General features: G+C 36.4%; 3 protein-coding genes across 3 annotated transcripts in view; 1 reads left to right on the top strand and 2 right to left on the bottom strand.

The window, feature by feature from the left end:
- LOC136420165 (F-box only protein 6-like) overlaps positions 1–17785 on the top strand; it is a 132222-nt gene that overhangs the window by 13500 nt on the left and 100937 nt on the right. The window lies entirely within an intron of this gene.
- in (protein inturned) overlaps positions 1–17785 on the bottom strand; it is a 133122-nt gene that overhangs the window by 11906 nt on the left and 103431 nt on the right. The gene's annotated exons all lie outside the window — the stretch shown is intronic.
- Positions 10837–11601, bottom strand: LOC136419740 (uncharacterized). Its single transcript, XM_066406271.1, has one exon. It carries the CDS (start codon positions 11599–11601, stop codon positions 10837–10839), a length of 765 nt encoding a protein of 254 aa, XP_066262368.1.

Genomic DNA, 17785 nt, shown 5'->3' on the forward strand with positions numbered 1-17785 from the left:
TGTGTCAACAAGATGGCCGTTGTTCGGGGTTCTTTTGTTCGCAATGTTCCTGTCAACGAAGAGGGAGCCCCCGACGTTGCATTATTATGCAAAAAAGGGGGAATGTCTGCCACCGGCATAATCTGTTATCCGAGCCCATACAGCGGGGCTTTAAAGAAGTTTTATTGATCGAAAATAACGAGATTATAGCCGGGAGGGCGGAAACCAATATAGTTTCCCAGCATACATTATTTGTTGAACAGAAACTCATACGCGACTGTTCCCCCATGTGTGCGGTCCCAGTCCGGCCCTGTCAATCCGCAATCAAAATTTCCAAGTTCGAAACCTTGGAGAGTCACATTTGCAGCCCTTAAAGTTCTTGACTGCTATGAAGAGCCCTTGAGCCGCCGCCATCCGGTTTCGTTGATGAATCTGCTGCCACCACTTCGTGCCTCTACTTTTCTCGTTGTTATTAATGAAACAATCCCGAAAGCTCCTAATTTAATTTATACGACACCCCAGCTGCATTTTCACCTTGTTATTACATTACTATAAGTAATTTGATTCCGAGGGATTGGATAAATGGTGTTAGTGTTACAAAGGCTCGCCCATTCAAAGCCCACAAGCACAAAAGAAATCTTTCCTACATTTACACCTTGTTCAATGTCTTTTCTTTCTGTGTTAAACTCTCTGTGTTATTGCTGAGGGAGCGGTACAAAGGTTGCCTTAAGGGCTCTTGCAGAAGAGTCAAAATGGCGTGGAAGAACGGGAGAGGGAAAGGAAAGGGAAATTCTCTCGAAGGTGATTTACGTAATGGTCGCAAAAGGCCGCAAAACTCTGCCATTCTCTCTATATTTCTAAAGAATTCCTGTTCCCTCATCAAAACCAATATCATGATTTCACAATAATTTTCAAGAAAAGGGCTCTTACCAAGACCTGTGCGTCTCTTAAGGCTTAGTCACTGCATGATTTATACCATATATACACTAAATTAACACAGAATCAGCCCTTTTCCCTTGTTTCCTCAGCACCCCCGCCCTCGCACCAAGACGTTTTGTAGATTATTGTTGGTCAGATACAGAAACTTTATTTTAAGCTCAAAAATGTCCCGTAAGGTCAATTCAGGCTGTTTAAGTTTGAGGAAGCTTTCTATACACAATAATTGAGAAAATTCTCATTTGAACATTCGTTCAAGCTGTTTAAGTTCAATCAAATCCCTCCCGCTACGCCTCTGATTTTTTCGTAGAAATATCCCTATCTCCACGTTTCTGATTTTTCTCTGGAAATATCCTTATCTCTACGCCTCTGATTTTCCGTGGAAATATATCTCTCTCTACGCCTCTGATTTTTCCGTGGAAATATCTTTCTCTCTACGCCTCTGATTTCCCACACACAAAATTCGTTACTTCAGGTTATCTAGGGGCAATACCTGCCCATGAAATGACGTAGATGATACCTCACATTGGCGTACCTGCCTGAATTTCTAGAGATGCCAAAACATTTTAATATTGCAAAATTAACTTAAATCGTCTAGAAATCTCTATTGTTACGTCACTGATTCTTGTCAGATGATATTCAAAATTTCAGGCTATGATTATTTGACGTCATGACACATTGCACACTTCCGTGAATCTTTGATTTTGTTTAATTCCTGCAATTGGTCCAAAATATTTATTTTTACGCCTCTGAATTTGCACAAAAAAATGAAAATTTCATTAACGTACATCGATTCTTGGCCACGTCAGTAAATTTTAAAAAATGTGCAAGGAAAGGTGAGTTTTTTCATTACTTTTAAAATTCGAACTTCACGGCTCTGATTTCCCACATATAAAATTAAAAATTTCAGATTGTAAAAAGACGTAGTTTGGCTATGGAATGACCCGCCATACAACCAAAAGCGAATTTTTATTTCTGAGATTAATTACTTTAATATCTCTACGCACCTGATTTTTCATTAATAAAATTTAGCACTTTAGATCATGTAGAAATGTTATAAATTTGGCTCTGAAATAACGCATTACACATTGGTGATGTTCAAGTTATAAAGACGTAAAAAAGACGATATTTTTTCCCTTTTATATATGTATGTATGTCTCTGATTGTTCACAGAATTACAGGTTATGTAAAGACGTCAGCAGGCTATACACTGGCGTGCTACATATTTACCCATTCCGATGTATAGAAATGCCTGAAAATTCTAAAAATCGTAAAAGTGAAAATACTTTTTCTATTCCTGGAATTTCCATTAAATCTCATTAACTACGCCTCTGATTTTTTATGGATAAAATTCCAAATTGCCAGAAGTTTCCAGGAAACATTATGGAATAACCCACTAGACATTAACAAGCCTCGGGATTCTTACATATGTGAACGAATTTCACAATTAAAAATATTTTTTCAATTTTAGGTATTGACCAATGCCTTTATTGCTACGCCTCTGATTTGCGTAGACACATTTCAAAATTTTAGGCTAAGAAGAGACTTTATATGGTTATACATTGGCGTATACCGAATTTTAGGGATAAAATATAAACAAAATATTTTTAAAATTTGCAAATGCTATAAGATTTTGTTCAATCCTGAAATTTCTATAAAATCGCCATCACTTCGGCTCTGATTTTCACAGATGAAATTCAAAATCTCAGATTAAGAAGAGGCGTTATTTGGCTCTAAAATGACATATTACGCATTGGCGTAACTTACTTTTTAGGGAGAGAGAGAAAGTGAAAACTCGAATTGCTTCAAATTCATGTGTTACGCCTCTGATTTTTCGCTAAAAAAATTTAAATTTTTTGGTTCACTAGAGACGTTGTTTATATATGAAATTAGGAGCACATTAGTGATATTTTTTTATTTTTCATCTCTGGTTATGAAGAATTGTTCTCTGACTAGAAAAAATTACGTGTTATTCATTGGAAGGTGACTCAAAAAGCGAACATAAAAAATGGAAAATTTGCTACTTACCACTACTAATTATTACTTAAAGATATTTTCAAGATGGAAACCTTTAGATTTTTTGCATTTAGTTCAAAGTAAATCAATAGTAAAAAATCTTCTTTTTTTCCCTCGCTATTTTAATTTTAAAATGTTATGTGTGTCTCAAATAACTTTTTTTTATTACGATTCCATTAAATATTACAGAGTCTGCCTTTTATTATTAATTTTAACATTTAATTTCGAAATACAGTGTATTCAAAATAAGGACGGTAGGGTATATTCAAATATTCAAAACTGTAGTATTTTCGAAAACTTCGTTTTTTACGAGGCAATGGAGGTATAGTTAACGCCGAACTAAAAGTCTCGCACATCATCTATGACGAAATCACATGGCCACATTGATTATGTTTACCTCGGAAGCAATATATGTATGTCTAACTTATTTAGTTATCATTATAATTCGAAGGTAAAACGTATTAATTATTAGAAATATAATAATATGGTCAAATAGGTACATATATAATAAAATATAAATAAAATGTAAACATAAATATAATAAAATATGGTCAGAAATTTTGATGTGACGTCATTCAGCTAAAACTTGATAATTCCACTGAGATGTAAACATGGCCACTGAAAAAAATTTTAAACCGACAGGGTTGCCGTCAATCGCACACCCATGTTTGCTTGTGTTGATTATTTTGTGAGATTATCTTATAATACCGTTGATTGTGTCTATTTTTGCTCTTGTATTTCCCTTTTTTTAGAAGGTTTTGTGTTGCAAATAATTAAAAAGACTTTTTTATTAAATCTTACGATTGACTGTCCTGAAACAAGTTATATGTGTCATATTATCCCAGAGGCTTACAGGCAGACGCTGCATCAGCAGCCTGGATCAAAGGGTGCCGCTTCGGCCATAAAACTGATAGTGGCGCGATAGAAGTACCGAAGACAATTAATCAGTAAGAAACTTTTTCCGTGTGAGATTCGTCAGATTCGCTCAAACTTTCAACCTGTTAACATCACAGCAATAAAGCCCAAAAATCCAAGAATTTTGAATCACTAATTCCCACCAACCAAAACCTACAACATTCGTTTAGTAAAATATAACTTATGTACGTCGTCTCAAAGATTTGTTCGGAAGTGTGGCAACAGCGTAGGGCAGCTCGACATAGAACTTTGATGACGTGCGAGACTTTTAGTTTGGCGTGCATAGCGCTTTTTCGAAAATTCCTATACAGGGCGATTGCTTTGGGTCTGGAAAAAACGTAGTAAATTTTTTACAGACGACCCTGGATTTTTCGAACTCTGAATACACTATCTTACTCATGGACAACAGTGTAGTCTTTCACTAGAACATGAAAAAATGCAAACTGGCATCACAAACTTGCAGCCAAAAGCATTTTTCGACGAAATGTGTAAAACTCTTCATGTTCATTCGATATTCCTCTTAGCAATCTTGCTCCAGGGTAGAAGTATGTGCAGTTTCTTACGACTCACCCCGTACAAACGAAGGTGGAGCATCTCGAAATTCTTCGATTTGTTTGGACTTTTTTCTTAGACTTTTCCCCAAAATACCTAGTAAAACCGTCAGAAATGCCTATTTCATCATCAATCTCCCCATATAGCTACAACCCTCGTGTCTCACTCCAATTCAAACCGCTCTCATCAGAGAGTCAACGATTCACTCTCGACTCTTCCGGCATGATATTCAACGATAATAACATTAGTCTTAACGGAGGGTGATCAATATTACGGGGACTACAATGGCGCTGCGCCCCATTTCGCTATATAATTGGAGTATAAATTGAAAGTATAACATGTGGACTTAACGAGGGGTAGCGCAATACGACCCGTTGTGCCAAAGACACCCTCCCTTCTGGGGCCAATCAGTCGAGGGGACCACGCCCTTGACTCGTAGGGATGAAGGGGACCACATGCCGAATTTCCGATTTTTGTTCGCATTGTGTTAATACCCCGAAGGGGTGTGTTAAATTTGTAATTTCGTTCCTTGAGATTTTTTTTTGTCTTCCAGATTCTATCCAGGGCTTTAGCATATCCCATTATCGGCACCCCTATATAACGATATTCCAGCCAGGAAAAATGTAAATCGGTTGCTGTGAGCATGGCTGCCAAGTGATATAAAACAATTTCCTCTTGAGTAGAATTCGCAGTTGAGTCACGTTTCTCGATGACATACACTAAATTGGACCCCGAGAATGGGGATGAAATAGGCCGTCCCCAGGGTTGAATGCAGGGATGGATCCAGTGAAGGAAAATTGCTGGAAAAATCAGTTTATTGAAACCAGAACAATTACTGGCGAGAGGAAATTTAGTGGGGAAAAGCTGAAGGAACTCAGGTCGGTCAAATGTAGTTTGCTTCCAGATTTCCGGTTCGGTTTCTTCCCGCATTCCTGAACCTGGTTCTTGGTTTCTTGGCGCCTTCGGGCCCGTAGGGGATGTAAAAGGCGAAGAATAGAAAAATAAGAAAATCATATATATATAAATTCATAAAACACTGACTTCAAACACAAGTATCGTTCCAGTTTCAGCGATATGGTAAAATCATCCAATTGGCCTTAATTCTTTGGTATTTACGCTCGTGCCTTGGTAGTAATAGGCTCAAAAACAGCAAAAATCGACATTTTTCGGCATTTTTTTACTAAGCTCATAGTCCACTGTGGAATGTTCTGAAAAACCCAATCTTACTGGATTAAGAGGAATTAAATGAGTTATACTGGGTGATTCAAAACTGTGGACCGCTATTTCAGGGGCGTATTCTACACATCAATATAAGATAATATTTCAAATACCTTTTTTTAAATAATTTCTTAAGGAAATTATGGCCATTTAAAAATGGGGCCGGTAAAGTGGTTTCTTGACTCTATTTGATGAATGTAAGCGTTGAAATTTGGTAGATAGCCAGAAAATTGGATCTGGAGTATTTTTTAAATAATTTTAAATAATCAGTGACGTGACGTTTTTTTTGAGGCTTATTTTTTTATATAACTTTTGTAATATAAAATTTTGACACAAAAAGACCATAAGAAGTAACCTTTTTTGTAATAAAAAGTACTCTTCCTCAAATTGACTTAAATTTACCTTTTACCTTTTTGATTTTTCATTAATTTTGTTAATATTGTTATTTAAGTTTTATATTGGCAAATTGGATTTTTTTTAATCGCGTTTTTCTGGAAAACGGTTAGTTGAAACGAATTTGAGAAAGAGTGTCTTTAAGATAAAAAAAAAGTCGCTTTTACGAATACGGCCTTTTCGTGCCAAAATTTTATATTACAGAAAAGTTTGATCAAAAATTAAGTATATGTGCCGCCCCTCTCCCCAAAAAAACATCACGCTACTGATTATTTAAAAAAACACCTTACCGGTCCCATCTTTAAATGATTATAACTTTCTTAAGGGGCGATTTAGAAAAAAAATGTATTTAAAATTTTGTCTTACATTAATGTGTAGAATACACCCCTGAAGTGGAACATTTTTGAATTGTCCTGTATAGAACATAATCCTGAGAATCCCATGCCAGGCCGCCAGTCCAGACTTGTCAACTGGAACGAGTCTTCTATGTGTTTGGACGGACTTGTACGCATTTCAATCAAATTACTGAATAAACTACATAGAGCCCCCAAAGGCAAAGTCCTAGAGGAGAAGGTCGTGTCCTCAAATCTGGGAACTTTGTGGAGAGTTTGAATAATATGTATTTTTTGTAGTTTTCATCTTGTTACCCATTCGCCAAGTATTCTCCTCTTTAGGAGTAGTGAGGGATGTTCAGTTTGCTACAGCTACTGAGGATTTTGAAGACTTTTTTTACCTTCCTGGATGGAAGAGAAATAAGTAACGTGAGCTTTGGAGCTGAATTGTTTTAATCGACTTTTACAGTTCTTTTCAGTTTATATTTCGTTTTAAATCGGAGTCTTTTGGCTAAAATTCAATGCAAATTGGGCCTCAATAGCATGTCTCCTTCGGACATTGCGATTTTTTAATTTAGGAGCTATTGCAATCGCCTACCGTCTTATGGCATATTCCGTCGGACCTCTGACTTCTCATGGATCTTCTTGAGATTTTTTTCCCTTAAACAATATACTCACAACTAATTCATATTCTATGAGGAATGGCGTGGAGTCATCAATGGTCACGCCCTTCATATTATCAAAGGACGGCCCTAGGCCTTTACGGTTGTTGAAGTATTGGTCAATAAGGGCCAGATTCTCCTCTTTCACTACCAGCCCGCACTCTGGTTTTTCGACATTTTTGGTTCCCATATTTTCAAAATTGCTAGTGAGATAATTTAGTAATTAAGACGAGTTCAAAATTGAATGCCATATAATCATTCCATTGACCTGAAGTGTTCAATTTCAACTATTGCTGCGGTTTGTTGACGAAATAAGGGAACTCAATCTTGCACGTTCATAATTTGATAGTAAATATGTCGCACTTCTTGCGGTGTTGCCGCATGTGACATCATTAGACAGTTAGACATTATGAGGAATGTGGCAACGCCGAGAGTAGTGCTGAAGCTAAGAAGCCATCTTCGCGCGTTTTCGAGGTACCCCTTTAAGAAATAACAAAACCAAAGGGCTTTCGAGATTACTTCAAGCATTTCCATTATGAGTTGATGAAGCAAATCACTAATGATTCTGCACGGTGTTGGAATACGCCAGGCATCCTCCTTCGTTTATAAAATGCGTCGTTAGATAATAATAGTGCTGATGGAAAGACAAGGAAAAACAAACAAATGTAACCATGAGTAAACACTCGGCAGTGACTCGAGTTAATAACGGACCACATGAAGGCAAACAAAAATGATCATGATCACATCTCGTTATTAGGAATGAGTCAGCAGAAGAATGCAACATGCGCGTGAGCCAGGAGTTAAGCCAATTTGTGAATAATACTCGTCCGCTCTTGTGTGGGTATTTATTAAAATATGTGAAGGGCACCAAATGAGAGATCGATAGACGCGATAGGGCCCCAAAAGAACAACACCAAACACCCATTACAATAATAAGAAAGATAATGTATCTAAAAACCATGTAATATCGCTCCCCTATTGTTAAATGGCGTCCAATCCACTTGAGACAGGCATTTCATTGTTGTCAAAATGGATGATGACGGTCGAGCTCCCAGTCTTTTCCAAAGAAATTCGATATTATCTGTTATGCTCATAAATATCCACTCGAGGATTGCCCATTGTACATAGTAATTACAGAGCGAAAGACATTTTTTTCATGTTTCGCATTCACCGAATAATTCCGCCTTAATTGCAGTCAAATTTCAAATGCAATTCAACAGAGTATTCTAGACAGTTGCAGCTGGAATTGTGTCCGGTCCAGGGTACGTGACCCAAGGGAATCCGGCAAAGTTTCAATATCACGTTACCCCATTGGAAATGTTGGAATGGCAAATCAGAAATGAAGACGCTCGATTTCTATTGGCTGAACAAGGAAATTGTTTTTTTGTCTGTTTTCCTTTAAAATGGAATGAAAATAAGGGGGAGTTTTCGAAGATTTTCCATTTTTTCCATATACACGTCCGAAGCGACCGTCGCGTTTTCTTGACAATGGCGAATGTCAATTAAAACTGGTGTTGAACGAATGTGCTGCAGTTAAAATCTCCGCCCGCCTGGAACGTCGAATTCCTATTTTTTTAATCACCTTGAAGGTGATGTAAATCCCGTTTCTTATCCAGTCAGACCTGGCAATAGTTATCTGCTATCAAAGTTCCTCTGAAACCCCCAATTTCGAGCAAAAGAGTGCCGTATCAGCTTTGCGCTTATATAACTCAAAACAACGAACCTTCTATAATCATATAATAGGACATTTTAAAGTACATACATAAATAGGGTTAAATAACGGTGCCTCACGAAAGTCTCTATCTCTAACAGCAGGGGAATTAGCGACTTCCAAATTTACCCAAAGGTTTTTAACACATTTCCCAATTTTTCTCGCAACTTAATCCATTTTTTTTGGTCAAATCGCAGGTCTAGTGAAGCCTCGCATTCCCCTAGATGGTGTGTTCATACCAAAGTGATCCAGTTTAGGAGCTACAGGCCAAAAATTAAATCTTGATGTATGTATGTTCAGGATGGCCCACGTAAGATGGTCCCTAACTTTATCTCAAAAACTCTAAGGTTTAGAAAAAAAAGTTTAATATAGAAGTTACTCAGTTTTTCATGAATTTTTAAATATTTTTGAAGCAACTTCTGGAAGATGTCTCTCAGAATATCTTAGGAACCTTGACTGATGATGAACTTCACTAACTGCAACACCATTCTGCACAAAAACCAGTGGCGGAGCTCATTGTATTGAATCCTGAAATCAATCTTAAATAGTTGCTGATAACACTTTAAGAAAAATATGTTTTAGAATATCTTTAAAAACGTTACTGCCATTGGTTTTTAAACGACCGCATGATCAAGCTTTCACACTAGAATTTACACTGGAAGATAAAATTGCACGCAAAGAGCAGTGGCGCACCTTATAGTTTTGAACCGGGAAATCGATGAAAATTTTTGCTTACAACACTTCAGAAAAATACTCCCTAAAATATTTTTAAGGCTTTCGGTGCTTTGCCTCTAATTTCGAGGCAACTTCGAATAATTAATTGAAGCTACAATTCACGTAAAAAGCACTGGTGTTATGTATAGATATGAATTCCGAAATAGATCAAAATTGTTGCTTAAAATAACTTTTGGAAAATAGTGGTAATACCTTGGTAAAGTTGGTTGACACACCTCTGGTTTTCTATCCTCTAAACCACAAGTTTTTCACGATAAATTTGACACTTAAAACTAATCCTAGACAAAAAGCAGTGACGTTATGATGATTTTTTTTGACGAATCCACCTCAAAAATCTTGGAAAACTTAAATTTGGCAAATATGCTATTTTTTCAAGGAAAAATAAAAGCAATTTCTTATGCTAAAATGTATACTTGAAATTGCAGCTCTGTGAAAAAAGCTGTGGCGAAATTCTTTGTTTTGAATCCCGGAACCACCTTAAAACATTTGCTTACGACTTCAGAAAAACATTTTTCAAAATATTTTGGAAAACTCGGCTGATACGCCACTGGTTTTGAAGCAATAATATGACCATTTTTCATTAAATTGCGCTTCTTTTGTTTTATTATAAATTTCTAGAGAATATACAAACTTTTTAATACGGAAAACCAACTTTACTCACAACACTCAAGCCATGTGCTATCAGGAGCGGAAAATGTAGTAGTAAAGATGATTTTCTGAGGTGGGCAGTCTGGGTTTAAGAACAAAGAGAAATTCCAACCGAACCAAGCTCTCAGTAATTTTTAATTGCCTCTTTCAGAACCACAGAAAAGTCAGTAGACAGAAAAAAGGGCTTTCGTTATTGTTATTATTATGATACTTACTGCTAATGTCTTTTGTAAATGGGAGATAGATATCTCTTTACTAATGAGGAGAGACACTTTCATGTAATCCTTTTAAACGACTTATGGTTTCTATGGACTTGGCTAAAAATTTATAATAATTTTGAACGACTTCAAATGCTGTAGTAATTCGCGCAATCAAGCCTTGCTCTGTTTTTACTGACGTTTCCTAAACCAGAGACTTTATATGTCTATACAGAAAAAAATCTAAACGTGTTAGATCAGGTAACCTAGGGGGCCACAGAACTGGACCACCTCTGCCGATCCAATGTTGTCCGAACTGACGAAGTTCAAGAGCAACATTTTGAACTATTACTGTAGTGTTATCTTGTTTAAACAAAATAAAATAAAACGTACTAAAACTCGATAAAATACATTTCTGCACATAACTGTTTCAAAGCATCATAACGTTGTAGCGCTTTAGGGAAACATTTCCGGAGATGTTATACGTCTTCTATTGTTGCACTGAATAATCCCTAGAAATTTGATACCATAGTTCTAAATCACTATTTTTCTTGGTAATTTTGATGGTACCAGCACCATGAAGAATTTTGAAGATCTCTGCTGGGTGAATTGCGTCGAAATTTAGAAGATCTTAATTTTGAATGGGATCTGATTTGCCTCTCTAATTTATCCAAACGTTTAGTGATGTGTTTGAATTCTTCTGAAGATGTATTTTTGTTGATTTCATTGGGACTGCTTGTGCATACCTCTGATCTGATTTGGGAAACTTGGGAAAACTCTACATCAGCAATTTTATCGGCTATATTCGCCACTTTTGATAATGGCAAGGAACATGCCGTTAAAATGGTCTGCATATTGTGAGGTAATCTCTGCATCCAAAGGGTTTTCAACATCTCTTCTTGAAGTGAAGAGCCTCCCAAACTGTTCATTTCGGATAGAAGTATGGAAGGCTTTTTGCCTCCGAGTTGGAGTTGCGAAAAAAGTTTCTTATACTTTTTTTCTTGTGATTCTACTAGGGCATCCAATACCTTTCGACGAAGGGTTTGGAACTTGTTGATCATGGGAGGTTTAATAACTAGATCTCTAACATAAATCAAACTTTCTGTGTCCATAATTCCGATAGTAGTGTGGAATTTCAAGTCGTCTGAAGTCACTCCGTTGATAAAAAATTGTGATTCCAATTGAGAAAACCACAATTCTGGATCTGTTCTACTAAATGGTGGAGCTTTAATGAAGATTCTAGCTTCTTGATCCATAGAGGGCTCGATGACGTTAGCTTCTGGCTGGATGGTTCTAGAACGTGGCATGATTGGATGAGATAGCTTGTGTTCTAGAGGGTTGATGCGTTGAGTTCGGAATCGGGGTCACCAATTGTCCTTGTGTGGTTAAAAGATGTTGATGATCGCGAATGTTGTAAGGAACTCTTTTATTTTAATCTTGACAACTACTTAAATAAACTAATTTGACAAAAAGTAACTATTCACAAAATACTCTAAAAAATAATAATAATTGGTGGTTTGCCAGACCTACCTATGACAACAACCAGATTATAATACACCTATAATGAACTAATTATTAATAACGTAAAACAGGTACTAACAATTAGCACCTGAACTAAATTACGTGCACCACATATTTTTAAGAAAAAAGTCCGGAGAGGTGTTATGATGGGGATTTAGAAAAACCGGGATTTATCAAGTGAATTGCTGGTCGTGCTATTCTGTCTCTCTTCATGTCTGTGCCAGCATTTTCTTATGAGATTGATGTCTATGTCATTAAGTTCTTCTCTGTCTGGTTACTCGTTAATCAAGTTATTCTGGATGGCAATCTCCATAACCTCCAAGAAAACCCTTCTTGTTATGGCTTGATTTTTTCTGCAGAATGAGAGCGTCGTCAATGTTGACGTAATGACCTGTGTCCAACGCATGTAGTGTAAGTGAACTGTCCGATTTGCCCAATCTGCAGTCACTATTATGAGAAGTACTTTTGCGCTGGGGAACTATAGATGTTTAACACGCTTACACAGGATCATAAAGCACGAGATGCAATTACCAACCTCATGACTTCATAGTGTTGTTCGTCTTGAGGCTGCTGCTCAGATCACTCATACATTTATACTTCTTCAATTTAGTTTTATCAGTCAGGTATGTTGCGAAAAATACGATGTTATAAGTTTCTTTTAAATAGGGAAAAAGAAGCATTTTACCCTAATGTGTGCAGGTGTGCCAGGAGGGCTCACTACGACTCTTTGTTTTTCCATAAAATTTATCTAATTCTCTTCTCCGGTCTCGTGGTGTAAGGTACTCTCGAGGAGATTAACTCTGAGGAGTATTTGCAAGCAGTTAAAGCAACGTGTTAAAGAGTTCAGGAGGGAAGAAGTTAAGCAATAAAGTCCGTCTAAGGTGTTGTAGGTCTGAAAGTGGAGCAGATTTTCCACTACATTCTTTAAAAGCAAAAGATTCGAACCATGAAATTTCAATACCTACTGGAGTTGGTTTTTGGCGCCAATTAAGAATTACTTTTTGTGTGGGAAATCTGATCACCAAAGTGTCAAGAAAAGGCACCGAACAATGCCCTCCCTCTCAACTGAAAATTGGATATCTCTGTTATATCCGTTAAGTATTGCAAAAATATGATAAACAACCAAATTTTATACCAGCAATAGCCATGATGATGCCATCCATGGTCTTTTTTAAAAAGGGACCCTGGAAATGTAATTCAGGGAAACCAACACTGAGCCAGTCAAATTGGTGACCAAAGTAGCTTCCATGGGCGAATTGAAAACTTGTTTAGAAAAGTGTCCATTAAAGGAGTAATAAGTGGTATCCGATATTAATAGTAACGATTCCAGGATGTGGGATTCTTCAAATGCGATTTCTTTTCAATACTTGTGGATGAAGCGAAACACTTGCTGTTAAATAGCAGCATTTGTAAAACTATGGACCTCAGGCAAAGAAAGGGTTTGTGGATTTTGGAAAGCTCATAGAAGAGAGACTCCATTATTGACCCTCAAAATAATTGAATATTTTCATCAGTGTTATGTCGGCCGAGTACTCTACCCTTTTTGTATCCTAAAAAGCCCATTTCTGACAATTAACCGTGAAGGCAGTATAGAAAATGCAATTTTAGCTAGAAAAACTGTTCTTCTCGCCTTCGTCTCCATTCGCTTATAACTCTGAAACATTTTTGATACATATATAAAAGGACAATTAATAGGCACAGAAAAGAAATTTAAAAGAGATGCCTTTGCAGGTCTGAAAAGTTAACTCAAAATTTTTACATTTTTAAAAATTTTCCTGAAAACTAAAAATTAGATCCGATTTTTTTCTTTTACATTTCAGCCTTACTGAATGAACATTTCTCCGAATCATACGTGTGTAATAAAATAGGTCTGTTTAGGATCTAGAGGTCAACTATTAAATTTTAAAGTTTTTTCAAATGGTACAAAAGTTTAAAGAAAAATCAGTTTTTTTTACATTACAGATCTTATTTCGTAGATATAGTTAGAATTTTTTTTAATGTAAAATCACGTCTTATAGAGGCTCATTTTCCTAGTAAAATTTCCTCTAAGTACAGCAATTTTTAGCACATTTTCCGCTTTTTTTAATCAATGACATCTCAAAAACGGTAAGAGCTACCGGTTTATTCAAAACGCCAGTCGATGGGAGAAGGAAAAGCAGGCATTTCTCTGCTGATATACAAGAATCGCCCAAAATCAAGCAAATTTTTGAAAAAAAACTAAAATATCATCAAATTTTCATTAATTTTCTGCAGTTATTTTTTTACTTCCAAGTGGAAAACCATACATTTTTTATTAAAGCATGTAATACCACTATGAAAATAATTTCAGATTCTCTACCTAAATATGTTATTAAATGGATTGAGACCCTCAAGATAAAATCTACAGGGGGGCAACAAAAACTACCCTACATTCAACGAATTTTAAAATTCAACGAAATTTGAAGAGAATAATATCTCATAAATGGCCCTAAATTACACCATATGGAAAGTCACATTTGGCGCAAATTTCCTCGTTCCAAGTTAACCCGAACTAACTTACAATATATTTTAAATTATTTGTTGAGATTATTTGGTCTGAAAGGGTGGAGAATTGTGATGAAGGTAAAACAAAAAAATCAAGAGGTTTTCGTTGAAACGTTTAATACCGAACTGAACTCATTTTTGTCGGTTATCCAAAGAACGTTTTTTATCATCAAAAATGGCCACTCAGCAGTTGGCTTAATCGCACAACTGCTTTGGCGGTCTTCTCATTAAAGAGGAAGGAACATAAACTATTATTATTTTTGTTCAAGAGCTTACGCTATTTCAACATTATTAAACAAGAGTTACCTGGCTCGAAAAGTAAAATAATTGTTACCTACACCTATCATCTACCACCTATAGAAACCTGCAACTTAACCTGAATTAACTCTCGACTATGCTGAGCTAACCTGAGTTAACCCGCCACTCAGTGTGCATTGACTTAAACATTCTTTACGTAAAATTTTTCAATGTACTTCATCAGCATTGCGTTTTCTTATCTCATTTCGTCAAGCGGAACACTTGATATCTCATAAACTTTCAGAAATTTTGAAACATTCCCTTGCAGGCATTCTTCCATTATCAAAACAATACAAATTGCATTAAATCCAACACGTCACTGGATCCTATTTCATACATCCATAATCCCCAATCTCTCTCTGCATCTACCGTCTCCTCTATACGCTACAATTTCACGAAAATATCGTATTTCTGAAATTACTCGCCCGAGTGCAGATAGTTTCCCCAGGGATCAAATTAGAGGCATTACTATAAACCAGAAGCTGGCGGATAATAAGATATCTCTTATTATCTGTCTCGGTGTCTGACAGCTCGGCAGCCATTATCCTCTCCCACCTCTTTTCAGGAGTAAGTCTCCTCCTTCGAAAAAAGCCTCTGGAAGGGAGAATGGGTGGGGACGAGGAGAGGGAACGCCCCGAGAGGTTTTCAGTGCGTCTACCGGTCGCGAGATGGAGCTGCGAGGATTATGTGCGGGTTGCCTGTAAGGGTGGGTTGTGATATCAACCCTTATAGAAAGTTGGCATTAAATAGAGGGGTGAAAAGGTTGTGCAACAGTAAGAGGATGTTAATGTATGATTCTAGATATTTTGGTTTTTTAGGAGATTTTTGGAGGGCGAAAAGTCGCAATTCTTTTTTTTTTCAAACTTCTTGAGGCGTATAGAATTTTAAATCTCGCCCCCAGAACTTCGAAAGATTCCCTAGAAATTCTCATATATTTCAAATTAAATTTCTCAATTAATTATTCATTACAGGGGTGTAGTTAATAGCTGGAGATCAACAAATTAACTACATGAAATTCCAAAGAAATGTTGCAATATTACCTGTTACATGTAACCCGTAATTATCGATGAGAGTTATATGGTGTTCCAAGTGAGAGTTCAACATGACGTAAAGTAAGTAACTGCTATAGTCAATTAATGTTACTCAGTTGATTTTCTGAATTATTTCCTACATTTTTTAGCGTTTTTGTGTATTTTAACACGCTGTAGATGCATGCGAAATATGGAGGATTTTGCAGAAAAATTAGGGTCAAATTCATACCAACACTCTAGACCGATATCCTGCCACTCTAATATTATAGTTAAGGCTCGGTTTTCCCACCCCCTGCTAACAATAGTAATCAGAAAATATGGAAATCTGATTAAGACCTTTTTTACAAATTTGCCTGCAGAATACACCTACAGTAATGACTTTAATGTAGTATTGTTGAGTAAAGTTTCCTCCATTATTATATTAATTTCGATAACTCAATTCAGGGTTAAACATTAGCGCACAAAAGGGAAATCCGAAAAAGGAACAAACTTTATGTTGGCTACATAGATAATACACGTATTATTCATTTATATGCAATACACGTACTGCATGTAATAGTTAATCTTTGATTTCAGCTAAGTACCTATTAATTTATAGATTTACACCAGGGCCGTCGCAAGTGGAAATTAGATGAAAAATTCTAGATATAATTGCTGTAGTAACTTTCCTATGGTAGTATTTGGTAAATTTAGAACCCATCTTGCGCTGAAACTACGCCTATGACGTTAGTGAATTTTTGCAGGTCCAAGTTTCTTTAAAAATGATCGAATTTTGCAACTTAATTTATCAATAATCATAAGGATGCGAGAAGGTACTAGTAGCACGATTCAGCAATGGTAAAAATGATTAAATGTTAAATAGTAGAAAAATTGTTTAATAACCCGGATTAATAAATTTGGTGCCGCCACTGGAAGACTGCTAGTTAGCCGAATTTTTCCTACATACTCATTTAGTTACGTCATATTCCTCACCCCTTGTCAGTGGCGTAGGTGTTTTTCTGTTACGTTAGGAATTCCTAAACTTAATTCCCCACGATCGCTAAAAAATGTGTGTCGAATAATCGAAGTAGATAAATTTAGCACCGCCACTGGAAGACTAGTGATCGGCCGAATATTTTCTTTCACATTTGTTATTACTTGATATTCCTTACCCACGTCCGGTGGCGTAAACTTCTTTCTCAAATTAGAAATTTCTGAATTAAACTTATTAAAAATGCCAAAAAAATTTCAGTCTGAATGTGTTTTGGAATTTTGCACATCTGATATTCTGTTTAGATTACATGCATAATGTAAGAATTGTTTAGATAGAAATTTAGTTGGGAAAACACAGAGATGTTTAGCCAAAAGATAAAGTTAAAAATGAAGACAGTCAATTTCAAAGGTTTCAAATTCTCAATATAGGAATTCCGTTGGGTCTAGTAGAATGTCTACATAGATTACACAGATAGTTTACACTGTTTAGATACGAAGAAACTCGTCTCCCCGCGTAGACAATTCGAGTGATTTGTGGACAACGATCTAAAGCATCCCCCCCTGATCTTAATTAGTGAAATAAAATTTTAACTCTGGGAGTTTTTTCTTTGTAAGAAACGCAGACAAATGATTGAAGTAACCAGGTCTAAAAGGGCCCGTATTAAGCATGTTGTGATGTCAAAGAATCAAATTTCATTGGACGATAATTTACCCGCACAATCTCTGAAAATAAACAAAAGCCGGCGGCAAACGGGCATTTGTTTCCTCGCGATGTTCATTTGGCTCAATCAAGAGCTGTCATAACCGCGGCCGGATGTTTCATTCATCAGGAAAAGTCGACGAGATGGATTCGGTTTTGGTACAAATTTAGGTGTGTAACTCGATGATATGCATTTCGAAATTAATATCTCTGCGTTTGTAGTTAGACAAAACGAGTTCCGAGAGATGTGTGTTTAGCAGAGGAAATTCCTCAACGCGGAAGAGGGTTTTGAAGGTTTGGCAACGGTTGCAGTACTTTGTCGGCCCGCCAGGTCTTGATTACGTCGAAACAAAAGAACCATGCCCTGTTGCCATTTATCGGTGAGTGATCATTCTCAGGAACTTTATTTCGCGTAGCAAAAAACGAAATTATTTTTGCGCCTCTCCT

Source organism: Euwallacea similis, chromosome 3, assembly GCF_039881205.1.
Source record: "Euwallacea similis isolate ESF13 chromosome 3, ESF131.1, whole genome shotgun sequence".
Classification (NCBI taxonomy): Eukaryota; Metazoa; Arthropoda; class Insecta; order Coleoptera; family Curculionidae; genus Euwallacea; species Euwallacea similis.